The following is a 27948-nucleotide window of genomic DNA, read 5'->3' on the forward strand; positions in this document are numbered from 1 at the left end:
GCATAACTCCGTTTACTCATCCTGTAATTGTCGCTCCTAAGTATTATTTTGTATGTTACGTCTAATTCCAGGTCCAATTACACACTGAACAGAGTTTATAAATTTAGCGAAACTTTTAGCATTTCATGCTTCCTCATTTTTTGCACATTCCTCGTGGGTGCTGTATGATAATGTGTCATTCGAGAGCCATGTATTTTTCATTTATCGTTCAACTTCATTTGTTTCCACGTCCATTCACTAACATATTGTCCCGTTGTTTCTTCCTCAACAGTTTCTGCACTTACTACCCGAAGGGAACTCTGCTTCAGTCCCCCATTTCGAAAAATATTTTCTTTGCTTACAGCAAAGCGATGTTCTTTAAAACATCGGCGCATCTGCTGTTTGTCTTACAAAGCATTAAAAAGTGAAATGTAGTTACAAAGGTGCTGATGAATAACCACATATCTAGACACCGTAATTTCCAAGCACTTTCATCTGTTAATGTCTCAGTCTCATTTAGTTAGCCAGATGCGATTTCGCCTTACTAATTCACCCTTACTAATTCACCCTTACATTACAGGTGTCAAGAGTGGATTCTGCGCAGTGGAAACTTTTCATTGTTTGACTTGCAGCAGAGTCAGCTGCGTAATAAATTCCTTTGTGCTCTTCACTTCACTGACAATTCTTTTATGAATGAGTTGAAAACAAAACTAGTATTTAACGCTGTGCCAAATCCAGAACCTCTGGAAGAGCCTGCAGACGTAGAAAACGAAGACAACACTAGACAACACAGCGATTACGAAATGCACCAAGGAAGCTGTTCGCCACCTGCCCGTGAGCCAGTCCATAGTTCGCCGGATACGTCGCTGCCAACAGATTTAACACCAAGAAAACGAAAGCTGACACAAAGAATTAATGAGCAAAAGTTAAAATTGGCGAAGCAGAGGAAAAAACTGTGGAGAATGCGACATCTTGCCACGAAGAAGCCTGATGTAAAAGCTGTGGCAACAGAGGCTGTTAAGCATATGTCTCCAAAATGTGGAACATTATTTGGTATGCAGCTTCTACACAAGTAAGTAACGTCCTCCGATGACGTCAAATACATTAACTAGCGCCAACTTTCTTAATAACTGAATTAAACAGTCGCATTTATTGTTTTCAGGCCTTTCACTCCTTGGACAGAAGCGGAGAGACGGCTGTCGTTGAGTTTATTTTATAAAAGTCCTGCTGCATATGACCACTTAAGAAGAGAAGTTGGAATGAAACTACCTTCGAAAAAAATTATTCAGAAGTGGGTCAGTGAAATGGATATTAAAGCGGGCACAGAAACTAAACTATTTGAACATCTTGTAGAAAAAGTGAAGACAATGGATGATAGTTGCCGAGATTGTGTATTGGTGTTCGACGAAATGAGTGTGAGGAAGTGTCTCAGCTACTGCGCTAAGTATGATGTCGTTGAGGGCTATGAAGATTTTGGTAGCCTCGGACGTACGTCTAAGGTGGCAACACAGGCTCTCATGTTCCTCGTTCGTGGGCTGCGTCAAAAATGGAAATTACCTGTTGCCTATTTTACGTCTTGCAAACAGACTAAATCTGATGTAATGAAACAGTTGCTGTTCGTTGTATTAGAGAAACTTTTTACTGTTGGTTTAAAGGTTCGTTGCATTGTTTGTGACCAAGGGTCCAATAACCGCTCATTAGTGCGTGATCTCTGTGTTACAACTTAAAAACCTTTCTTTCATTATCGAAACAAAGTTTAATACGTCATGTACGACGTGTGTCATCTCCTGAAAAGCATTCGAAACCGTTTGCTGGAGAGAGATATACAAACTGATTCGAATGATATTGTGTCTTGGCAAGACATTGCCAAGATGTATCAACTAGATAGGAAGGGCGGAAAGGCAAGAATGTGCTGCTCTCTCAGTCACAAGCACATCAATCCGAATAACTTTGAAAAAATGAGTGTTCGACTTGCAACACAAGTATTCAGTCATTCCGTCTCGGCCGCTATTCTATCAGCGTATTCCACGTCGGAGCTTCAGAGCAAAACAGCGCTGAATACAGCTTCCTTTCTGGCAAGACTGAAAAATTTGTTCGACGCAATGAATAGCAAGACTCTCTATGATTCGAAACCATTCGCCTGTGCTCTAAGCACTCAAAAAAGTTGGTTAGAGGATTATCTACAGGACTCCCTGGATTGGTTAAAAACGTGGAGGGTCGTTAACCCTCCCCCAAAAAACTGAGATTCCTCCATGTTTTACAGGCCTTCAGCACACAATTCGTGCTTTGTTAACGCTATGGAATGACTTGAAAAGCGATGGCTATGAGTTCTTCTTAACATCGCGGGTGAACCAAGACCCCATAGAAAATGTATTTTCAGTAATCCGGCAACGCTCAGGTTTCAACAGGAATCCCAGCTGCCAGGAATTCCGCAGAAACTTGCAGCACATAGTGGTAGCATCACTAATGAAACCTGTTGATTCGGCGAACTGTGAGCCCGATGAGGACCATTCTGTGCTGGAAGGGAACGATTGAGTGACCTCTTCGGCAATTAACGTAAGCATGAATGGAGACAGCGGAAAACATGTTCCGAAAGAAGCTGCACATGAAGCACCTGAGCTTGTGCACAGTGCTGAATTAGAGTTACAGAGTCAGCCAGCGTCTGTGGAGGACTGTGCAGTGCGCTACTTAGCAGGCTACCTGGCACATAAATGCATCAAAAAATTTAACTGTGACGTTTGTGTGTCGGAACTGCTTAAAGGCAACAAGACTCTGGAAAGTGCATATGAACTCTATATATTTTATAAAGCTTATGAAACGTCCGCGGAAGACTTGGGCGAATTAAGAGGCCCTTCAGAAAATCTGACTGCCGTAGTTAGATCTAATTTAAAAGTGTTCAACGACGTGTTCAAAACTGTCCATTACCAGTTTGGCGTAAACTGCAGCCTTGTGAACTCAATGTTGAAGGACACTGAACGTTTGTATCCTCAATGGCTTCAGCTTGATCCATGCTCAATGGATCGAAAGTATATCCTAGAAATGCTCTGTGAAGTACAGCTACAGAAGGAGCTACTTTGGATTTCAAACGAAATGTATCCAGCAAAAGACTCTAAAGCATCCAAACTTCCCGGGGTAAATAAATAAATTCAGACCATAACTTTGTTATTGCAAAGCTAAAGTTTAATTTTATCTTGTTATGTATTATATTTTACTGTGTTTATTTTCTATCTGCGGTTTGCTTATTGATGAACTGTTGTGTCTGTCCAACACGTCTGTTAACTTTCTTAATTTCCTTTATTTCATGAGAACAGTTATACTTAATACCATATCTATCATATGATTTTGTTTAGATCTGATATGTTTTTCGTGGAAGCTCCGATTTTTCCTAACATGATGTTTTGGGCGCAAAAGAATTTAATATCTATGGATAAGATGTTATAAATCGATGTCAGTTTCTATGTGATGTGATGAAATAGATCTTCCTCTTAATCACAATGTAACGTTTTTATGATTTGCACGTCCATGTACCCATCCCTCCACAAGTAACTTACTCTATTCAAATTTTCTGATTTTTCGTACAATCCGCCCTCAAAGGAAAAGAAAACGATGTTTCTTTATAACACTTGCCCTTGCTACCTCTTGTATGGCTTTTCGTTTAGAGAATATAGTTGCTTCGTAGAGACAGTTTTACTAAGCCATCCTGGCAGTTTAGTCATAGTCGGCAAAAACTGGTCTGTCATCTCTATCTTTACTGTGTAGAAACGAGTAGTTAATTTAAGCGGAAAACTTCTGTAATATTACCGTTAGGACTTGAGGGAAAACAATTCAGCGTTTCAGGACCTGACGGGATACCAATTCGATTCTACACAGAGTACGCGAAAGAACTTGCCCCCCTTCTAACAGCCGTGTACCGCAAGTCTCTAGAGGAACGGAAGGTTCCAAATGATTGGAAAAGAGCACAGGTAGTCCCAGTCTTCAAGAAGGGTCGTCGAGCAGATGCGCAAAACTATAGACCTATCTCTCTGACGTCGATCTGTTGTAGAATTTTAGAACATGTCTTTTGCTCGAGTATCATGTCGTTTTTGGAAACCCAGAATCTACTCTGTAGGAATCAACATGGATTCCGGAAACAGCGATCGTGTGAAACCCAACTCGCTTTATTTGTTCATGAGACCCAGAAAATATTAGATACAGGCTCCCAGGTAGATGCCATTTTCATTGACTTCCGGAAGGCGTTCGATACAGTTCCGCACTGTCGCCTGATAAACAAAGTAAGAGCCTACGGAATATCAGACCAGCTGTGTGGCTGGATTGAAGAGTTTTTAGCAAACAGAACACAGCATGTTGTTCTCAATGGAGAGACATCTACAGACGTTAAAGTAACCTCTGGCGTGCCACAGGGGAGTGTTATGGGACCATTGCTTTTCACAATATATATAAATGACCTAGTAGATAGTGTCGGAAGTTCCATGCGGCTTTTCGCGGATGATGCTGTAGTATACAGAGAAGTTGCAGCATTAGAAAATTGTAGCGAAATGCAGGAAGATCTGCAGCGGATAGGCACTTGGTGCAGGGAGTGGCAACTGACCCTTAACATAGACAAATGTAATGTATTGCGAATACATAGAAAGAAGGATCCTTTATTGTATGATTATATGATAGCGGAACAAACACTGGTAGCAGTTACTTCTGTAAAATATCTGGGAGTATGCGTGCGGAACGATTTGAAGTGGAATGATCATATAAAATTAATTGTTGGTAAGGCGGGTACCAGGTTGAGATTCATTGGGAGAGTCCTTAGAAAATGTAGTCCATCAACAAAGGAGGTGGCTTACAAAACACTCGTTCGACCTATACTTGAGTATTGCGCATCAGTGTGGGATCCGTACCAGATCGGGTTGACGGAGGAGATAGAGAAGATCCAAAGAAGAGCGGTGCGTTTCGTCACAGGGTTATTTGGTAAGCGTGATAGCGTTACGGAGATGTTTAACAAACTCAAGTGGCAGACTCTGCAAGAGAGGCGCTCTGCATCGCGGTGTAGCTTGCTCGCCAGGTTTCGAGAGGGTGCGTTTCTGGATGAGGTATCGAATATATTGCTTCCCCCTACTTATACCTCCCGAGGAGATCACGAATGTAAAATTAGAGAGATTAGAGCGCGCACAGAGGCTTTCAGACAGTCGTTCTTCCCGCGAACCATACGCGACTGGAACAGGAAAGGGAGATAATGACAGTGGCACGTAAAGTGCCCTCCGCCACACACCGTTGGGTGGCTTGCGGAGTATAAATGTAGATGTAGATGTAGATGTGAATTTGCTTTTCGTTCTCAGTATATTGTTATCCGCTATTACTGTTTCACGCGTTAAGCAAAGAGAGGAAGTAATGCAAAGCATTAAGTATCTACACAGTGCTGACGACTAAAGTACACAAAAGGTTTGCTAAAAGCACTTCACGAGTAAGCAAAAAACAAGCTTAAGTGAAGCAGAAAATTTGTGTGTGTTGAGCATTTGATGAAATGATTGGCATATGCTACGACTAAGAAAGTGACGCCATATATGGACCACATAGCCAGGTACAGGTTGTGAGACCGTAGTTTCTCCTGGCGTGTACAACTTTCAAAAAATTTCCGGGAATTCAGCCAGGTAACACTTTCAGCAGTTTGCCTTGAAAATGGCGGGGTGTTCTCCCGCCGAAATATCGGCGGTCGCTGAAAGTGTTACCTGGCTGAATTCCCGGAAGTTATTTCAAAGGTACAGGTTGTTATTGCATGTGGTTTATATGGAGCCTGGAAGCAGGCTGTATACTGCTGGTCACGAAAGAGACGCAAAAATACATCACTGGATGTATTTCTTCCAGATCCGACTCCATAGAGCAATCACTTTGACATCATAGTGACAAGATAATAGTAATATCAAAAGGTCCTATAAGCTCTGCGGCAACTGAGGAACTATCTCGTCCTAGCTTAATCGTCTCTTCAAACGCAGAGAAGCAGATGTGAATAAAAACCTGCCAAAACTTTTAATCGGAAGCTTCAAACTATTTCTCAAGAGATCTCCGCAATTTACACTAAGATCATTACTGTACCTACATCCGGATAATTTTTTTTTGTTTTTGTTTTGGTTTTAGGGCGCAAAACTGCTATGGTCATTAGCGCCCGGTCTGTGACTTAGAAAGCAGTAAAAAACCGAAAACGGAAACCAGCAGCAATGGGAACGAAAGTCATAAAATTGGAGAAACTAAAAGCAGAAGGAAGGCTTAAAAATTCACTACAGAAGGGAGTAGGTTGTCCCAAAAAAAAAAAAAAACTTCAAATGACTGACGACATTTCACTGGCACGAATTAACTCTAGAACGCGATCGGCCGATCGCGTGTCATCTGCTAAAATTGACGATATACCAGGCGACAGCTGTAGACGGGCGCGTAACGGAGTAAAATAGGGGCACTCAATTAAAAGGTGTCTTACCGTCCACAACAGAGCAGTGGGGACAGAGTGGGGGAGGATCGCCGCTTAAAAGATGTCTATGGCTAAAAAGACAGTGCCTATCCGGAGTCTAGTTAAAATTTCCTCCAGAACGCGTCGTCGGGAGGAGGTAGAGGTCCAAGCACAAGGAAGAGCTTTCACGTCCCGCAATTTATTATGGGGAAGTTGCGACCAGTGCGCGCGCCATAAATGAACAACACGACGACATAAAACGCTCCGGAGATCGGCGACGGGAATCGATTGAATTGCTGGCCGGAGAAGAGAGACTGCAGCCTTGGCTGCAATATCGGCCGCCTCATTTCCGCAGATAGCAACTTGTCCCGGGAGCCAGAGGAACGCCACCGAGACGCCCCCCAGGTGGAGCAAGCGCAGACAGTCCTGAATCCGGTGGACCAGAGGGTGCACAGGGTAAAGAGCTTGGAGACTGAGGAGAGAGCTGAGAGAATCGGAGCAGATAACGTACTGTATCCGCTGATGGCGGCGGATGTAGTGGACAGCCTCGAGAACAGCGTAAAGCTCCGCAGTATAGACCGAACACTGGTCGGGAAGCCGAAAGTGATTTGGGGTGTCCCCAACAACATAGGCACTCCCTACACCTAACGATGTTTTCGAGCCATCGGTGTAAATAAATGTGGCTTCCGTCATTTGTGCACAGAGAGCAGCAAATGCCCGACGATAAACAAGTGAAGGGGTACCATCCTTGGGAAATCGACAAAGGTCACGGAGCAGGCAGATCCGGGGACGGAGCCAAGGCGGTGCTGTACCCCAAGTTGTCAAGAATGTTTTAGGAAAGCGGAAGGAAAGAGAATGGAGCAGTTGACGGAAGCGGACTCCCGGTGGTAGTAGGGAGAAGGGGCGGCCTGCATGCCCTACATCAAAGGAGGCGTCGAAAAAAAGGTCATGGGCTGGATTTGCAGGCATGGAAGACAGATGGCTAGCATAACGACTCAGAAGGACTGCTCGCCGATTGGACAGCGGAGGTTCAGCAGTCTCAGCATAAAGGCTTTCCACAGGGCTAGTGTAAAAAGCTCCAGACACTAAACGTAATCCACGGTGGTGGATAGAGTCGAGACGCCGAAGAATATACGGCCGAGCAGAGGAGTAGACTAGGCTTCCATAATCCAATTTTGAGCGCACTAAGGCGCGAAAGAGGCGGAGGGTGTTAAGGGATCACAGACAGCGAGCCGAAAGATAGGAAACGTGGGAGGACCAGCACAGTTTTCTGTCAAACATAAGACCCAAGAATTTAGCGTCGTCTGAAAACGGAAGGTTGACAGGACCTAGATGTAAGGAGGGCGGAAGAAACTCCTTACGTCGCCAAAAATTAACACAAACGGTCTTACTGGGAGAGAAACGGAAGCCGGTGTCGATGCTCCAAGAGTGGAGGCGATCGAGACATCCTTGAAGACGTCGTTCAAGAAGGCTGGTCCGTTGAGAGCTGTAGTAGATCGCAAAATCGTCCACAAAGAGGGAGCCCGAGACATCAGGAAGGAGACAATCCATAATTGGATTGATGGCAATGGCGAACAGTACAACACTCAGCACGGAGCCCTGGGGTACCCCGTTTTCTTGGGAGAAAGTACGGGAGAGAGTAGTGTTCACCCGCACCCTAAATGTGCGCTCTGCCATAAATTCGCGAAGAAAAAGGGGCAGCCTACCTCGAAAGCCCCAAGAGAACAGTGTGTGGAGGATGCCCGTCCTCCAACAGGTATCGTATGCTCTCTCCAGATCAAAAAATATTGCTACTGTTTGGCGTCTCCGGAGAAAATTGTTCATGATATAAGTGGAGAGAGAGCAACAAGATGGTCAACTGCAGAACGATGCTTTCGGAATCCGCATTGGGTAGGTGTTAAAAGACTGCGGGACTCCAGCCACCACGCTAGACGGTAATTCACCATACGCTCTAAAACCTTACAGACACTACTCGTGAGAGAAATGGGGAGATAGCTAGAGGGGAGATGTTTGTCCTTTCCAGGTTTCGGAACGGGAACGACGATAGCTTCCCGCCATCGTCTGGGGAAAGTACTGTCGGTCCAAATTCGATTATAAAGGCGAAGGAGGTATTGCAGACTATGGGTTGATAAATGCAGCAACATTTGGACGTGGATACCATCCGGTCCTGGGGCGGAGGAGCGAGAAGAAGAGAGTGCATGTTGGAGTTCCCGCATGGAGAAAACAGTATTGTAGCTTTCACGATTTTGAGAGGAGAAAGCAAGATGTTGCACTTCCGCTGCACGTTTCTTCGGGAGAAACTCTGGCGGGTAATTGGAAGAGCTCGAAATCTCAGCAAAGTGCTGACCCAACGAGTTAGAAATTGCGACGGGGTCCACGAATGTATCATGCGCGACAGTGAGCCCAGAGACCAGGGAGAAACTAGGCGCGCCTGAGAACCGTCGAAGCCGACTCCAAACTTCCGAGGAGGGAGTGAAGGTGTTAAATGAGCTAATAAAGAATTTCCAGCTTGCCTTCTTGCTATCGCGGATGACATGACGTCATCGCGCACGGAACTGCTTATAGCGGATACAGTTGGCCAAAGTAGGATGGTGGCGGAAAACGCGGAGAGCACGTCGCCGCTCACGTATTGCATCACGGCATGCCTCGTTCCACCAAGGAACTGGGGGGGGGCGCCGGGGCAATTCGGAGGTGCGTGGTATTGAACGTTCCGCAGCCGTAAGAATAACGTCGGTAATATGTGTGACCTCATCGTCGACGCTGGGAAAGTGACGGTCATCGAATGTCGCTATAGACGAAAAAAGTGTCCAATCAGCTGGGGCAAACTTCCATCGTCGCGGGCGCATGTATGGCAGTTGAGGCCACAGTCTAAGGACACATGGAAAGTGGTCACTCTAGTGTGTATCATCAAGGGCGAACCATTCAAAGCGCCGAGCTATCGGAACAGTACCAACAGCAAGGTCCAAATGAGATAAATTTGTCATGGAGGCAGATAAAAATGTAGGGATCCCAGTGTTGAGGCAAACTAGATCCGCTTGGTGGAAGACGTCTAGCAATAGTGAGCCACGTGGACAAGGATGTGGAGATCCCCAAAGCGGGTGGTGGGCATTGAAGTCCCCAAACAGCAAATAGGGGGGTGGAAGCTGACCAGGAAGATGAAGAAGATCAGCTCGAGCCATTGGTGTGGACGATGGAATGTATGCAGTACAAAAACAGAACGTGTATCTGGAAAGGGAAAGATGGACAGCGACAGCTTGGAAGGAAGTGTGTAAGGGGATTGGGTGATAATGGAGAGTATCACGGAGAATAATCATGAGTCCTCCATGGGCTGGAGTGCCTGCAACAGAGGGGAGGTCATATCGGACAGACTGAAAATGAGGGAGAACAAAGCGGTCATGGGGACGCAGCTTTGTTTCCTGAAGATGACCGGCGAGTAGGATCGTAAGAGGATCGACAATTCATCCCGATTGGCTCGAATGCCGCGGATATTCCAGTGGATAATGGACATGGGGTGAACAGAAAAGGGAGGAATGTGACCAAAGTTGCTGTCAACTCAACGACTGCTCAGCTTGCGACCGACAGCATGGAATGGCATTCAGCCGAAGGCAGAAGATCCTCATCCATAGGTTGGTCAGGAGCAGCTCCTGCCACCAGCGATCAGCCGGTTGACCGGCCACCAGCAGTGCTCCTCGGCGACACAGAAGACGGCCGAGGGCGATTTCCGCCAGGTGGTGCTGTAGATGGGACACGCCTTGGCGGAGAAGGAGAGGAACTGGGTTTCTTTGTAGCCTTCTTGGAAGTATGATGTTTAGACAAAGGAGGAACCGATGGTTGGGATGTTGCGGTACGTAAAAACTCTTCACGAGTACGCTCTTTTTTGGAAGGCTTGGTGTCTGACTTTTGGGCTCGAGATTTAGCAGAACCCGATGAAGGGTGAGCCATAGAGTGGGCAGGCGAAAGTGGTGAGGTTGAACGGTCGATCTTTGCGCTGGCCGATCTGACGACCGTGGCACTAAAGGTGAGGTCGCAAGTCTGCGTTGCGGCCTCCTTTGTTGGCCAAGGAGAAGCAAGGACAGTGCTGTATTTTCCTGTCTGAGGCACGGTGGGCTGGCGACTGGCGAATAATTTTCGAGCAGCAAAGGTCGACACCTTTTCCTTCACTCTTATTTCCTGGATGAGCTTTTCGTCCTTAAAAACAGGGCAATCTCGAGAGGAAGCAGCGTGGTCACCCATACAGTTTATGCAGCAAGGGGATGGAGGTAGACAAGCACCCTCATGGGCATCCTTGCTACACGTAACACATTTGGCCGGATTGGAACAGGACTGGCTGGTGTGATTGAACTGCTGACACCGATAGCAACGCGTAGGGTTTGGGACATAAGGGCGAACGGAAATTATCTCATAACCTGCTTTGATTTTCGATGGGAGTTGAACTTTGTCAAATGTCAAGAAGACAGTGCGGGTTGGAATGATGTTCGTGTCAACCCTTTTCATAACTCTATGAACAGCCGTTACGCCCTGGTCAGACAGGTAGTGCTGAATTTCTTCGTCAGACAATCCATCGAGGGATCGTGTATAAACGACTCCACGCGAGGAATTTAAGGTACGGTGCGGTTCCACCCGGACAGGGAAGGTGTGGAGCAGAGAAGTACGCAGCAATTTTTGTGCCTGGAGGTCACTGTTTGTTTCTAACAACAGGGTGCCATTCCGTAATCTGGAACAAGACTTTACAGGACCTGCAATTGCGTCGACACCTTTCTGAATAATGAAAGGGTTGACCGTGGAGGATCGTGACCTTCGTCAGACCAAGAAACAACAAGGAACTGTGGCAACAATGGAAGAACCATCTGTGACTGAGACTCAGTGAACTTACGCTTGTGAGCAGACATAGTGGAAGGTGAGGAAACCATTGCGGGAGAATCCCCCATGATTACCGGCGTCTCCGATGGCGCGCTCCTCCCTTGTGGGGGCCCTCACTGTGGGCACTCCCGCCTTAGGTGATTGTTCACACCTCAGGTCACACCTCCCGACAAACGGACGGAGGGACCAATCGGCACTTTCGGAAGGTATCAGCTCAGGTAATCACCCCTCCCTGGGCCTGGCCGTTACCAGGGGGTACGTACGTGTCCTACCTGTCTACCCGGGGCGGGGAATTACGCGTGACCCCGTCACCGGCTACGCATGGAAGTGCGTGGGTCGGCCTTCAGACACGCACAGGGAGGAAAAAAGAGAAAGGGAAAGGAAAGAAGAGGGGTCTCAAACGCCGCAGCGGAGAAAAGTGCAGAGAGAAGCGGGAAGGAAAAGAGAAGGACAGAGGAAGGACGATGACTTGGAAGTATAGAAAGCAAGGAATTTGTAACAGTTTAAAGCGTCCGTCTCTGGACGTAGGCACAAACCATACTCCCAGAGGGGGAGAAAGGGAAGGAAAGAGCCAGAGGTGAGGGGGGGGCCGAAGATGGGGGAGGGGGAAGGATGAGGAAAGGGAAGGTATGCAGCCCGGAAAGGAAGGAGGGCCACATTAGCTCGGGGTCCCGTGCTCGCTACGCACGTGTCTACAAAAGATTTGTGAACCCCCTGGGGGACACCCGGATAAGGCACCTAACACGTCGGCAAAGACAATGAGGGCTAAACAGCTGCAGAAAGGAGCGCACACATGGAGAGCTTCCGCAGTTCATTCCATATGGGATTAAGGTATTTAATTTGTTGTTGTTGAATTGTTGAAGTACGGCGATAAATACTGAAGCTTCACAATTATCAAACGCAGAAATGACAAGTAAATGGAATTCTATCGTTTCCTTTCTACTTAATAGCTGCACGAAAAAAATGTTATCCACTATTTCTGATAGTGACGAAAAAACTGCATTTAGAAACTGAAAGCTCTTATGATTGTTGCGTTTCCTGTACTATTAAAAATGTGTAATACTTAATAACGACTGAGGGATGCCAAGTAATAATTTATCTCATAGAAAATGTTAAACAATAGAATGTATATGTCAAGGTGATCCATAATACGTAGTTACAATATGGTAATTTCATTGACGTGGGAAGCAGTAAGTCCCTGTGTAGGTAAGTTCAATTGAACTCTTATCTTATTACATCGCCCTTCAGTTTAGTAAATTAATGGTGGCTTAAGCGGAATACGGCCATGCGCGAACGTGAAAAATCGTCTCTTCTCGACAGTGACATCACGCGGAAGTGCTCGCTGCCGAAAGTGTTGGCCCAAATTTTCTATGTAAGTATTGCTTGTTGCTGCCTACCAAATGCGGCTACCCTCTCTCGGTCTCACCCCTCTGTCACCCCACCTTGCTACCCTTGACGTGAGGGAGGCCGTTGCCGAAGCGCCTCTAGCGTGATCTCCCGAAACTAAGCAGGCGACACGCTTGACATCTACTGTCGTCTAACGGAACTACGAGCACACCCCCGGGACAGTGGTTTAGGGGGGGGGGGGCTTCCTCTCTGTATCCCACCGCCGCTTCAGCCCGCCGCTGCAGCCCGCGCCACGCCCACCAGCACCCCAGGAAAACCACCAAAGTGCTTCTGTGAAGTTCTCTTTCAGTGCTGAGTGAAGTGTTTCTTTTGTGTTCAGTGCTACACCAATGCCCTCGCTGATAATACTGAAAGAACTGAAAGAGAAATCAAAAGAGAAAAATCACCCTTCTTACACCAATAATAAGCAACTACTTAATGCCAATTATGTGTTTCTTGTGGTTTCTTTTCCTTTTATTCTTCTAATATATAAGATAAATATTGTTCACATTTATTATTGCAAGAAAACTCTTAAATTAGAAAGCGTCAAGGCCTTTATCACAACACGAAGACAAACTCGACAAAAGTTTCAATACAAACGGAAAAAGATATTAGAAATGAAATAAACGAACTATACACAATAATGCAATAAAAACAATAACAACGAAAATGGAAAACTGAAAACGAAATGTAATTAATTCTAAAACAAACTTGTATTACTATATATAATTGAATAAAGTATTACGAAATGTTAAAAAAAGGTGCTGTTGGCACTATCTCATTTTTTCCTTTTAACGTCGCTACACCTGCCAGCCCTCTTTTCATACTAACTTTGAGGTGTTGACAAAGATGCTTCCACAAGCATTTTAAACTAGTGTATCAAACGTAAGACACGAAATTACAGTAATGAACTCAGTTTGAGGAAGAATGCGCGAAGGAAGAGTGCTAGGAACTCCTTGAAAGTAACGAAACACTACGAATCGACAGATGTGTTCTCGAAATGACTCTGAGCCTACTGTTTTGTAGCAGTGCTAAATTGCAAAAACTAACAAAGTAAATAAATTTAAAAATCAACTGGTCTGGTCCGATCACCGAAGATAAGCAACGACGTTAGTACTCAGATGGGTGACAGCCTGGGAGCTCTGGCCGACTTCAATTTTTGCTTTTTTGTCGCTGCCCCTGCCAGCCCCCTTTTCATGCTACCTTTCCGATGTCACAAAGATGTTTCCACAATGATTTAAAACTGTTGTAATAAACATGAGATACGATATTAAGGAACTCAGTTTGAAGAAGAGAGTGCCAAGTAAGGTTTCAAAAGTGTCTCTGTAAATCACAAAACAGTATGAAAGGACAAGAAACGTTCTGAAGTAAGTCAGGGCTTATTGTTTGTAGCGGTGTACAAATGCAAATTTGTGAAGAAAAATTTATCTTTCGCCGCTAGGAGAGATGGATGCTTTGGCGAAGGGCCTGTGTCTCCTGTCCTCCCCAGCACAGTGCTGCTCTACTAGCTGCCCACGGCGTCTCGCAGACGTTTCTCGCGCTTCCGCTGTCATATGTACCGCGACCCGAGCGGCAGCGAGCGGCAGTCGGGACGGAAGGAAAGGGGACAGGCGAGAATGCACCGCGCAAATTACGCAAATATCTGGAAGCGCGGCGCGTGTCAGGCAGGTAAAAAAGCTTCCGTCGGTCCAGCAGGACACCCCACACAACCCCCCCGCCGCCCGGCCCCCCGCCCCACACAAAACGCCACCCCTTGGCGAGCCCCTCGTGCTATGAAGGCACTGTTGACTTCTTCAAGAGCCTCTGATTAACGCCCTCCAAATATTGCCCTCATCGGCGAGGTGTGCTGGCGTGAATATGCACTGTGGGTTTCCACTACAAAAATCAGAAAAGAATTTGCATCCGCCAATACAAGAAAAGAAACGCAAGGTAATCCGTCTTCCAGACGTTATGCCAAATTATAGAAACAAAATTGGCTACTGGACGCCGTTGCATCTGGCAGTGACAGTGACCCACAGCAATGACAACCCGCCAAAGCAACAGTCACGTGGCATCCGCCAAAAAAGTGAATCCACCGGAAATAAAATAAAGTCCGAAAAAAAAATGTCTCCACTAATGGTCGACGGATAGTACATGTAGGATAAAACAAAACGTCGACGCAGAGTATGAGAAAGGAGTCCCACATGCAGACACACACCAACTGTAACAAAATTTATCACCTCGACACTGTCCCCTCAGCCGTCGCGAGAAAAGAACAAATAACAAGGAAGAAAAAAGAAAAAACAAGAAAAACAGAAGGTAAAGCAAACATAAAAGAACTGACGGACAAAACATCATTCACATAACTGCAGGTCATTTGTACATTTACGTTAATGTACGGTCCATATAAACACAACTTTAGCATGCCATAAATTCATTATCCAAGAAAGTAAGTCCTTTGGTAAGCAAGGTTTCGGCAAAACACTTCAACAGGAATATTAGCAGTATTGACAGATAGGAAAAGTAGTAAGGTCAAGATTGGGTATGTAGTCTTATGAGGTAAGTGACAATTTAGTGAATGCATGGGCCAACGCAACATGCAGAAAATTGGCGAAAGTCGAGGAATAAGCCGTTTGACCTAGGGTCAGACGATGTTCTGCCCACAGGTAAGACAGAAAGTCGACGGCATCAGTCAATTTCAGGGTGAAAATACAAAAAACCGTGTGTCCCAAAATCCAAAGAGTGACATTTCGTTTGGTGGCGGGATACGCCGCGCACTGAGGCACGATGGCGTCCAAGGCTGTCACCTGCCGCCTGTCCACCCTGTTGATGAGACGCACCATGTCACACGCAATGTCCCAGACAACGCGGAATTTCCGACATTCGAATCGGTGTTCGATAGTATCCTCCTCAGGACACGAATCACATACACCCGAAGGAATCAGACCGATAGAGTGCAGCTTAGCATTAGTCGGAAATGTGCGGTTGACCACTTTATACCATGTTGCGTGAACGTCGGCCGGAATAACGGTGGCGGCGAGGTTCCTCCACACCATCTTCCAGTCGCGCTGAGGCAGCCGATACTCCCATTTATTCCTGCTTGGCGATCCCCGAAGAGCGCGAATAATGTCACCGACATTGCACGCACGGACATCACCGAACACCAGATAGCTGCTATAAACATAATACCGGCGTACGAAGTTCAGCGTGTACGGGATGTGACCGACCGATGCCGGAGCAATCACTGAGGGTGGCCGATAGGCACGGAACAAGGCTGCCGTCGGATTGCACGGCCCCTTGTCAAGGACTACGGCAGTCCGCTTCACGAAGAGCGCCGCACACTTGTTGCGAAAGTCAACGAAACCGAGCCCCCGCTCCGTCAGACTCAAGGTACAGGTTGCCAGGGAGACCTTAAAAATGTCACCCTTCCATAGCAACCAATAGACCGCCTGTTGAATGGCCCGTTCCAGTTGTTTCGGCACAGGGAGGACTTGCGCCAGATACCACGCTTTGGCCAAAATCTGCGAGTTGATAAGAGCCACCCGTTGACGGAGCGCCAAATTCCGAGAGGCATACAGTTTCGCAACGGCCCGAACCTTATACAGCGTGGACCGCCAGTTAAGAGCTTCCATGCGCTGCGTATCGTCAGTCAGAATGACACCCAGTACTGTCTGCCGTTGCTTGACACAGAACCAATCTCCGCGAACAGTACGCAGTCGAGGTGTAAGAGGGAGCAAAACAGTTTTCCGAGGATTGACTATAGCCCCCGTTGCCCTCTCAAATCGCTGCAAAATACCATGCAGCCTGTCAATGTCCTCAGGCTGATCGAGGAACACACCGAGGTCGTCGGCATACGCTCTGCAAATCAGCTGATCGTCACCAAAGCGAATGCCCCGGCATTCCTGGGCGATACAGCGGAGGAGCGGATCCAACGCCAAAGCGAAGAGCGACATAGACAAGTGGCAGCCCTGACGAACTGAACGCCTAATAGGTATCACGCGACTGGGAATTCCGTTGATGACAACCCGTGACGTGGCATTCCCCAAAATATTAAGCACCATCGTCGTCATTTTAGTGCCAAACCCACAACCGGCCAAGACCTGCCGCAGATAGGTGTGACTAATCCGATCGAAGCCGTTTTTAAAATCGGCCAACAGTATCGCAGCCGTCCGGAGCCTGTGACTTTTTACATATCCGATACAATCCCGGTACGCCAGAACAGCATCGAAAATGTTACGGTCCCTGACAGCGCAAGTCTGATGTTCACTCACCACCTTCGGCACAACGTTCGTCAGCCTGTGCGTGATACACCGCGCCATAATTTTATAGTCGGCGTTCAGTAAGGTTATGGGACGAACATTGTCGAGATTTGGTGTTGCGGTCGATTTCGGAACGAGTGCAATGCGCCCCTCGGAAAATTCCGCAGGAATAGCAACGCCGTTATGGACCTCATTCATGATGGCAATTAAAACATCACTTAAAAGACGGAAAAATTTTAAATAAAGTTCTGCGGGAATCCCGTCCAGTCCACGGGACCTGCCCCGAGGACTCCGTTTCACAGCTGTATCTAAGTCATCAAGAGTAAAAGGTTCATTTAAAGTGGCTCTATCCTGTCGTGTTAACACGTGGGACCCTCCGCAAAAAATCGCGCAGCGCCGCGGCGTCTACGTCCACCCGCCGAAAGAGCGTCTCAAAGTGCGCGTGAACTTCCCGCTCAATGGCCGCACCGTCGGAAGTGGACGTGCCATCCCTCTGTACCCATTTACGGATAGCCAGCCGCTCGCGCCGCCGGCGCTCCCTGCTCAGGTGGTGAAGAGAGAGCGGCTCCCCTTCCACGTCAGCCACCGGTTGGCTCCGCGCGGTAGTCCAAACACCCTTCCGACGAAGATCATCGAGGAGCTTGGCCTTAAATTGATTAAAAACTGGAAGCAACACATGGGACGTCGTGACCCTCTGAGCGAGATCCCTTAAACAGTCTTGGTAAAAACGTGCCGTCGATCGACGCCAATGCGCCGCATCTCGGCTAAAATCGATTAAAGAAAAAAACGCCGAATAGCCGGCTTGGCTACCGCCACCCACCACCCGATAGTACTGCCGTCATCGCCCTTATCACGCAAGAGCTTACGCCACAACGCAGTAAACTGAGACGTAAGAGCGACATCGTCCAAAAGACTACAGTTAAATTTCCAAATAGTGGGGCGCCGAGTGGGGCGCGCACGCGGTAGGAGGAGTTGACACATGTAACCGCAATGGTCTGAAATAATTACCGGCAACGACACACAGATCCTGTCTAATGTAGTGTGACCGGTGGCGTAGAAGTGTGTGAACTGCGTCTTGTCCGGGTTAAGCACACGCCACGTGTCCCGGAGCCGAAAGCTGTCGACCAACGTACGCAATTCCTGGCACCAGTTAGGACGCGCCGCCTGATCGCGACCATCAATTACTGCATTAAAATCACCACCGTTCACTAAGTCAGTACGATTATGATGGAGAAGTTGACAGAGATGCTGACCATAAAACTTATTCCGCGCCGGTTTGTCGCCGGTACGAGCGTACACATTAACAAAGGCAAGACCATTGACGGTACATGCGAGAGCGCGGCCATTGGGCAATATTTCAATATTGCTAACATCAAAGTCTGGACGGATTGAGACAGCAGTACCAGTCTGTTCGTCGGACACGATATTATCAATGACAGTAAAATCAGAAGCGTCAAGTAAAAACAACAGAACCTGACGCGTAACTTCCTGTAAAAATGCCACATGACAGTGGGAGTCGTGTAAAAAAGTGAGCAAAGCCGACAACTTGTGCGGATTACTCAACTTGTTGACATTGATAGTTAAAATATTCCACGAACAACGCTCAGGCTCCATACACAAAATACACAAGCACAAAAACACTCCTCATTGAAAAACATACAGCAGACCCGGACGGAATTTCAGCCACCATATAGGATAAAAGGTTCTCTAAAGAGACGGGTGTAATTCCCGTCAACTGGATTAAGGGACAACAAAGAAATCACAAAGTCTCTTCAACGCCTTCCACATCCGCCGCCCACTCAGTGGGGTGCACGGGAGTGGGGGTGGACGCTGTCCCAGAATCTGTGCCACCGGAGGCTGCCGACAAGGGAGCAGCGACGGGCATCTCCACAGCGGAAGAAGAAACCGGCACTCGCTCGGGGGCAGAAGGGCGAACACGACGCTGGTGGGTGACTTCCGTTTCGTCGGCAATTGCGGCGGCGCCACAGCCGAAGCCGGGTCGGCCGTCACAACGGAGTCGTCGCCAGCGGGCTGCTGACTCAAAACGGTCCGTAAATGTCGAACAGCGACATCACGCTTCTGTTGGGCAACGTTGAGATCGTCAGGCAGCGGATGGCGAGAAGCGGCACGCCGTTGTTGTTGTTGTTGTTGTTGTTGTGACTGCTGTGGCTGCTGTGGCTGGCGCCCGCAGCCGGAAGCCGGAGGCGGCCGCCTCCCCCGGTCTGCAGGCAGAGTCTGGGTCCCGACGCGCGGCGCGCTGTTGTGAGTCTGGCCGACCGACCCGCGACTGCCGGGAAGCGGCGGGCGAACGGTGAAAAAAATGGTTCAAATGGCTCTGAGCACTATGGGACTTAACATCTGTGGTCATCAGTCCCCTAGAACTTAGAACTACTTAAACCAAACTAACCTAAGGACAGCACACACACATCCACGCCCGACGCAGGATTCGAACCTGCGACCGTATTAGTCGCGCGGTTCCGGACTGAGCGCCTGAACGAACGGTCAACTGGAGACGGACTGCGGTCCTGTCGTGTAAACCCCCTGTCAAAGGTAGGCGACCGAACGACACTACGAGCACGTTGCCTGCTAGAACTGCGAGACGGAAATTCGTCACGCCGCGGCTTCGGAGCCGCAAAAAATTCCTGCGATTCCACGGCAGCAGGGCGAACGGGAGCACTGGCAGCCACGTCAACGGAGTCAGTCAACGTACCAGAGAATTCCGGCACCGTGACAGTCTGCGAAACAGGTTCCGACACTAAATGAGTCGCCGACGTGGGTGCGGGGTCAGACACACAGTCGCAACTGAAGTACTGGGCAAAGACAAATTTTCGGCAGCCTGCACAGTAGCCGCAGCCTGTGCAGAAGTAGCAGACTCAGAAACAAGGGCACAATCGGGAGTGGACACATCCATGGCAACCGCGGCGTCAGCTAGGTTAGCATCGGCCACGCGGAGCGCGGGTGCGGGGGTGCGGGGGGGGGGGGGGGGCTGTACCTAAGACCGTAGCGGCGACAGAGGCAAAGCTGGCCCCGCGGGAACCGTCTTCAATCGGCAGCTGAGCAGGCCGTTTACGTTTCGGGCAGTCTCGCCGGTAATGACCGACGCCACTGCAAAATGAACAAGTTTGAGGCTGTCCACTATAAGTCACAAACGCACGGTGGCCGTTGACGAGAATAAAGGACGGAATGTGTTGTCTGACAACCATTTTCACACTCCGCACACCGTTTTCGACTCGAAACAAATATGCGGAGGACCACTTTTCCTTAATCACTGACAAAACGGTACCGTACGGACGCAAATAACGTGAAATGGTATCATTCCGTATTTCAAAGGGCAAGTTAAAGATGCGAATTTGCCTAACGCCAAAGCCGGCGTGCGACACAGTCACATTACTAATTTTACCGTCAAGATGTCGAAATTTACGCACACCGTCATCGACAGACAACAGTATCACACATGTCAGGAGATCTCAATTTTAAAAACACCGAATTAAGGAACGTATCAAACTGTATGCCAAGAACGTCATCGTGCCTTAACATCAAGTCCTCCAGTATCCAACGGTGAATCTCAAAGGCCGAAGGTTTATCAACTGAACGATCAAATTCGCATTGTACGTTGTTCTGTCGTTCCTCACTATCATCGTATATCATTTCCATTACTTACAGTCAGGTATAAACACAAGCCACGAGGCAGAGGAAGCAGACAAAACGCGCGGCGCCGCCGGCCAAGTCGAACGCGGGAGTACTGCTCGCTCGGCACCGAGGTGTCGCCAGGCGGGCGGTCACCCATCCAAGTACTAACCGGGCCCCATGTTGCTTAACTTCGGTGATTGGGCGAGAACCGGTGTATTTTTTTTCCAAGAGACACTATTGGCTGTGACACATTCATTGCTGTTGCTCTTTCCTGTAACCTACTTTAACATAATTTGCATATCATGTAAGTATTGCTAACACACAAAATGTTCCATTTCATACACAATCTGAAGTATTCCACTTTTATGTAACAATACATACCTGAGTTTAAAAAATGACATTTTAACATTGGCGCTACTGTTAAACCTACAACAGAAACTGCTGCCAATATTTCAAATCCAACAGCAGTATTGAAGCCTGCGAGTTTGCGTATTACCAAAGTAATGATCCACCATATTAAAGATCTCTCCAAAAAGCGCCATTTTTAATTCTGTCTTTCATTTGTGTATGAGGATGCTAGTATTATTGAGTGATTACTGATAGATAAATTGTAGTTGCACATTCTACAAATGAGTAAATTAATGCAGTGCTGGCATTAGATTCATATTCTCGTACTGGCACCTTCAGTGATCTTAAACAAAACACTTGCCAAGTGGTTTTCCGAAAGGAAGTACCGAGGTTTCTAGTAACAATATAATTCCAGTCTGACTGTATCCCTTAATAAAAGAGATCGAATTTATTACAATGTCTTATAGTGTATTTGTACGTAACGTAACTCCAATATCTGTAATTGAGTAACTTTAACATTAAAGATCTCGCACAACTTCACATTTTGATATACCAGGCCGTATTACATTGGTTGTATTGATAGAGAACGGTATTATTGTTTTACGTGACAGTTTTTCATATAATTTCCGAACACAGATTGTATATGCGAGATTACTGCGTTATTAATAGATGTAACACAAACAAATACGATGTTTGATAAACCAACAAGAATAACGTTTGCGTTTATAGGTCCTTAGATCATCTTACATGATACCAGGTATGACAGCTTGAAACAAGCAAGAAAAACAAGAGTTTTACGTTACAGGACTGATAAGAATCGTACATATTTTTGGATACACATTATCAACATAATTTTCCCAGATTTATCACCACACCCAAATACTTAAATATAGCTACTTGTCTGTTGTAGGTCTGTGTTCCCATACTTTAGGCTGATATTTTCAGTATGGATATTCCTGCTGGCTTGGAACTGCATTTACATTGTGTGTGTACCAATTATGAACAAACTGTTGCTACTGAAATACTGGTTTGCATTTTCTATGTCCAGAGTAAGTTTTTTCTCCAGGTCATTGTAAGTGCTGTCACTAGCTACAAAATATGCATTATCTGGATTACAGAAGCGTCCGATTCCACTCGTCTGCTTTGACTCTCACTAATATGGTGGAAACGGCTTCTCAATATCTCCAATATAGCGCCTATAACGTCATTACATTAACACAAAAATAGATATAAAACCAACAAACACATCTTCCTCCAAAAATATAATCAAACTAACGAGACCAGTGCGGGAAATTAGGGATTTATGGGTGGGGACAAACTAAATATAAACACATACAGGCACACACCACGATCCCAAACCACACAAAACGACTACATAAAAACACCACAATATCACAAATTCCGCTACACTCACAATATCGACAGGCATCGGTCACTTCCCTTCACCTGCATAGATCAACAGCAATTGTCGATACCACAAAATAAAAACCAACTACTCCAAAAATTATAATCACATCGCAACTATTAATACCAGAAAACCAACACATGAAACAACGGGAATCGCACACTTTCCTTGACCTATATAGGTCAACAGCAGTTTACGATACCAAAACAGCTATGACGACATATTGGTATCGGACACTTCCCTTGACCTATATAAGCCAACAGCAGCTCACGATACCAAAACTCACATAGCTACGATGACAAATTGGAATCAGACACTTCCCATGACCTATATGGCTGAAATACAACTGACGATACCAAAAAAATTGGAATTGAGTTCTTCCCCTAAGAAACATAAATCAACCACAAGTGCCGATACCAAAATATCAGCTACCAACACATGCAGTAAGTAACACCAACCGAACAACATATGAAAACTCCACCAAACATCATAACACGTGAACAATAGATCCAACACAATGACTATTTATTCCAAAAAAGTTCTGGCACTAAACACTAGGTCAGCCACCCCAATCTCTCTCTCTCTCTCTCTCTCTCTCTCTCTCTCTCTCTCTCTCTATCTATCTATCTATCTCTCTCTCTTTCACACACACACACACACACACACAAAACCAACTCCCAACCCACCTACAACCTACCAACGCCCCTCACCCAACCTTCACCCTCCCCCCAAAGACAAAAACCCACCAACAGTCCCTGGTCCGAGATGCCAGAACTCTGGATAATCACATCTTCAGCGTGCATACACCACATTTCACTATCTCCACCACAAGCCCAAAAAGTTGCAGAATCTTAATAAAGGACAATATGTCGTCCCCCAGTTTAGGCCACAGACGCACACTATTAAACCTAGAAGTCATATCCATACGTAATAATAGAAGCCACAAATAATCATAACACAACAGAAACTTAATTCTTAACTCACTGAAATCAATTTTCGTTCTGCTATAGAAGTCACGACTGATAAAAGCACACTTCTAGCACCGATTCCCAAATGAACCCAGTGTACACCACATAACATGCGGACCATACACACACCACCAACCGCAACAAGACAGCATCTACAAACAAAACACACTCATAAACTAAACTCTGCACCATAATACGTCACACACCACAACACCTTTACGTCATGGGCCAAAGCTGACGGGTGGGATTGGCCACCTCCATTGACCCATGTCATCAGCATATATAATGACATTTGGACCCTTTAGTGTACTCATATCGTTTATATAGAGAATGAAAAGCAGTTGACCCAATACTGTGTTGGCTTTGAGGCTCAGGGATTCTTCCCTACACTTGTTTATTAGAAACGTCAGTGGCTCCACTGGAAACTCTGAACAGTAATTAACTACTCTTGTACATATGTCATCGGGCCCTATGGCATTTTTTCCTTTATTTTCGTTTTGCAGATTATTTTTTATATTTACAGATCATTTGTGAGAAACAGAAATAAACACTCTGTTACATTTAAAATGCTTAAAGAAATACATCATTCTTTTTGTTCCGTTTTGTGGGATTTTGTCATATGAGATTGTCTACCATAGTTACAATTGTGTTCATAGAAAATGGCATCGATGAAATTTGGTTCCAAAAATTCACTTCCTTCTTTTTTTTAGGTATTATGTTTTCATTATTGTCGGCACGAATTTCTTTTCTGTCTGTGCTAATCAAAGTCAAGACAGTCTTTGCCATATTAGGTGGGTAATTGATTTCTTGAAGTACACTGTCTTTATTTCTTTCAGCAATCTGCGGTAATATCTCTCTCTCTCTCTCTCTCTCTGTTTGTGCAGTCTTCATTACTGGTTTGATTTTTAATATTTTTTGTGACTCTCATATGGATGTTTCAGGTCCCTTCCTCCCCATGGAATGACTGGTGTGATCCATTTCTTTCCCATTATATTTTTGCTTTTCTTACAGCATGCAATATTTTTGCAGTAGCTTGGAGATGAATAGAAAGTTTCTCAATGTTTATCCATGGATTTTCTATAACCATGTTATTGTTATGCTATTTTCTGGACTGTACTAAACTGGTAAATCAGAAGCGTATAAAGAATTGTATGGTAGAGCTAAGTGTAAGTATGAGCAGGCAATCAATGAAGCAAAGAAACTACATGATATAACAAACATTGAAAAGTACAAAAAATTAATAAATAAATAAAATAATAACAGAAAAAATCCAAAGAAGTTGGAAGTGAAATTAACTCTATTGTCTACCCTAACCAAAAAGATGATATTGCCATAGCCCCAGACAAATGTAAGAAATTTTGTATCCAATCCATTGAAGAAATTGTTGTTGCGGTCTTCAGTCCAGAGACTGGTTTGATGCAGCTCTTCCTGCTATTCTATCCTGTGCAAACTTCTTCATCTCTGAGTAGCTACAGCAACCTACATCCTTCAGAATCTGCTCAATGTATTCATGCCATGGTCTCTCTCTATGATTTTTACCCTCCATGCTGCCCTCCAATACGAAATTGGTGATCCCTTGATGCCTCAGAACATGTCCTACAAACCAATCCATTCTTCCAGTCAAGTTGTGCCACAAATTCCTCTTCTCCCCAATTCTATTTAGTACCTCCTGATTAGTTACATGATCTATGCAACTAATCTTCAGGGTTCTTCTGTAGCACCACTTTTTGAAACTTTGTATTCTCATCTTGTCTAAACTACTTATCGTCCATGTTTCACATCCATACATGACTGCACTCCATACAAATACTTTCAGGAAAGACTTCATGACACTTAAACCTATACCCAATGTTAACAATTTTTCCCTTCTTCAGAAACGTTTTCCTTGCTATAGCCAGTCTACATTTTATATTCTATCTACTTTAACCATCATCATGTATTTTGCTCCCCAAATAGCAAAACTCATCTACTACTTTAAGTGTATATTTCCTAATCTAATTCCCTCAGCATCACCTGATTTAATTCGACTACATTCCATTATCCTCATTTTGCTATTCTAGATGTTCATCTTATATCCACCATTCAAGACACTGTGCATTCTGTTCAATAGCTCTTCCAAGTCCTTTGCTGTCTGTGATAGAATTATAATGTCACCGCCAAATTGCAAAGTTTTTATTTCTTCTCCATTGATTTTAATACCTACTTCGAATTTTTCTTTTGTTTCCTTTACTGCCTGCTCAATATACTCATTGAATAACACTGGGGAAAGGCTACAACCCTGTCTCACTCCCTTCCCAACCACTGCTTCCCTTTCATACCCCTCGACTCTTACAACTGCCATCTGGTTTCTGTACAAATTGTAAATAGCCTTTCGCTCCCTGTATTTTACCCCTGCCACCATCATAATTTGAAAGAGAGTATTCCAGTCAACATTATCAAATGCTTTCTCTAAGTCTACAAATGCTAGAAACGTAGGTTTGCCTTTCCTTAATCTAGCTTCTAAGATAAGTCGTAGGGTCAGTATTGCCTCACGTGTTCCAACATTTCTACGGAATCCAAACTGATCTTCGCCGAGGTCTGCTTCTACCAGTTTTTCCATTTGTCTGTAAAGAATTTGCATTAGTATTTTGCATCCGTGACTTATTAAAGTGATTGTTCGGTAATTTTCACATCTGTCAACACCTGCTTTCTTTGGGATTGGAATTATTATATTCTTCCTGAAGTCTGAGGGTATTACACCTGTCTCATACATCTTGCTCACCAAATGGTCGAGTTTTGTCAGGACTGGCTCTCCCAAGGCCGTCAGTAGTTCTAATGGAATGTTGTCTACTCCGGGGGCCTTGTTTCGACTCAGGTCTTTCAGTGCTCTGTCAAACTCTTCACGCAGTATCTTATCTCCCATTTCATCTTCATCTACATCCTCTTCCATTTCCATAATATTGTCCTCAAGTACATTGCCCTTGTATAGACATCTATATACTCCTTCCACCTTTCTGCTTTCCCTTCTTAGAACCGGGTTTCCATCTGAGCTCTTGATATTCAGACAAGTGGTTCTCTTTTCTCCAAAGGTCTCTTTAATTTTCCTGTAGGCAGTATCTATCTTACCCCTAGTGAGATAAGCCTCTACATCCTTACATTTGTCCTCTAGCCATGCCTGCTTAGCCATTTTGCACTTCCTGTCAATCTCATTTTTGAGACGTTTGTATTCTTTTTTGCCTGTTTCATTTACTGAATTTTTATATTTTCTCCTCTCGTCAATTAAATTCAATATTTCTTCTGTTACCCAAGGATTTCTACTAGCCCTCGTCTTTTTACCTACTTGATCCTCAGCTGCCTTCACTACTTCATCTCTCAAAGCTACCCATTCTTCTTCTACTGTATTTCTTTCCCCCATTCCTGTCAATTGTTCCCTTATGCTCTCCCTGAAACTCTGTACAACCTCTAGTTTAGTCAGTTTATCCAGGTTCCATCTCCTTAAATTCCCACCTTTTTGCAGTTTCTTCAGTTTTAATTTACAGTTCATAACCAAAAGATTGTGGTCAGAGTCCACATCTGCCCCTGGAAATGTCTTACAATTTAAAACTGGATTCCTAAATCTCTGTCTTACCATTATATATTTTATCTGAAACCTGTCAGTATCTCCAGGCTTCTTCCATGTATACAACCTTCTTTTATGATTCTTGAACCAAGTGTTAGCTATGATTAAGTTGTGCTCTGTGCAAAATTCTACCAGGCGGCTTCCTCTTTCATTTCTTAGCCCCAATCCATATTCACCTACTACGTTTCCTTCTCTCCCTTTTCCTCCTACTGAATTCCAGTCACCCATGACTATTAAATTTTCGTCTCCCTTCACTACCTGAATAATTTCTTTTATCTCATCATACATTTCATCAATTTCTTCATCATCTGCAGAGCTAGTTGGAATATAAACTTGTACTACTGTGCTAGGCATGGATTTCATGTCTATCTTGGCCACAATAATGCGTTTACTGTGCTGTTTGTAGTAGCTTACCCGCACTCCTATTTTTTATTCATTATTAAACCGACTCCTGCATTAACCCTATGTGATTTTGTATTTATGACACTGTATTTGCCTGACCAAAAGTCTTGTTCCTCCTGCCACCGAACTTCACTAATTCCCACTATACCTATCTTTAACCTATCCATCATCATCATCATCATCATTTAAGACTGATTATGCCTTTCAGCGTTCAGTCTGGAGCATAGCCCCCTTATAAAATTCCTCCATGATCCCCTATTCAGTGCTAACATTGGTGCCTCTTCTGATGTTAAACCTATTACTTCAAAATCATTCGTAACTGAATCCAGGTACCTTCTCCTTGATCTGCCCCGACTCCTCCTACCCTCTACTGCTGATCCCATGAGTCTCTTGGGTAACCTTGCTTCTCCCATGCGTGTAACATGACCCCACCATCTAAGCCTGTTCGCCCTGATTGCTACATCTATAGAGTTCATTCCCAGTTTTTCTTTGATTTCCTCATTGTGGACACCCTCCTGCCATTGTTCCCATCTACTAGTACCTGCAATCATCCTTGCTACTTTCATATCCATAACCTCAACCTTGTTGATAAGATAACCTGAATCCACCCAGCTTTCGCTCCCATACAACAAAGTCGGTCGAAAGATTAACCGGTGCACAGATAGCTTAGTCTTGGTACTGACTTCCTTCTTGCAGAAGAGAGT

At 45.4% G+C, this 27948-nt stretch overlaps 1 protein-coding gene and 1 long non-coding RNA gene across 2 annotated transcripts in view; both read left to right on the forward strand.

Annotated features, from left to right (window-relative positions):
* LOC124795348 overlaps positions 1 to 27948 on the forward strand; it is a 189865-nt gene that overhangs the window by 41398 nt on the left and 120519 nt on the right. The window lies entirely within an intron of this gene.
* Positions 218 to 3292, forward strand: LOC124795347. Its single transcript, XM_047259337.1, has 2 exons — positions 218 to 1051; positions 1142 to 3292. Exons 1-2 carry the CDS (start codon positions 669 to 671, stop codon positions 1704 to 1706), a joined length of 948 nt encoding a protein of 315 aa, XP_047115293.1. The 5' UTR covers positions 218 to 668; the 3' UTR covers positions 1707 to 3292.

This window comes from Schistocerca piceifrons, chromosome 4, assembly GCF_021461385.2.
Source record: "Schistocerca piceifrons isolate TAMUIC-IGC-003096 chromosome 4, iqSchPice1.1, whole genome shotgun sequence".
NCBI classification, from domain to species: domain Eukaryota; kingdom Metazoa; phylum Arthropoda; class Insecta; order Orthoptera; family Acrididae; genus Schistocerca; species Schistocerca piceifrons.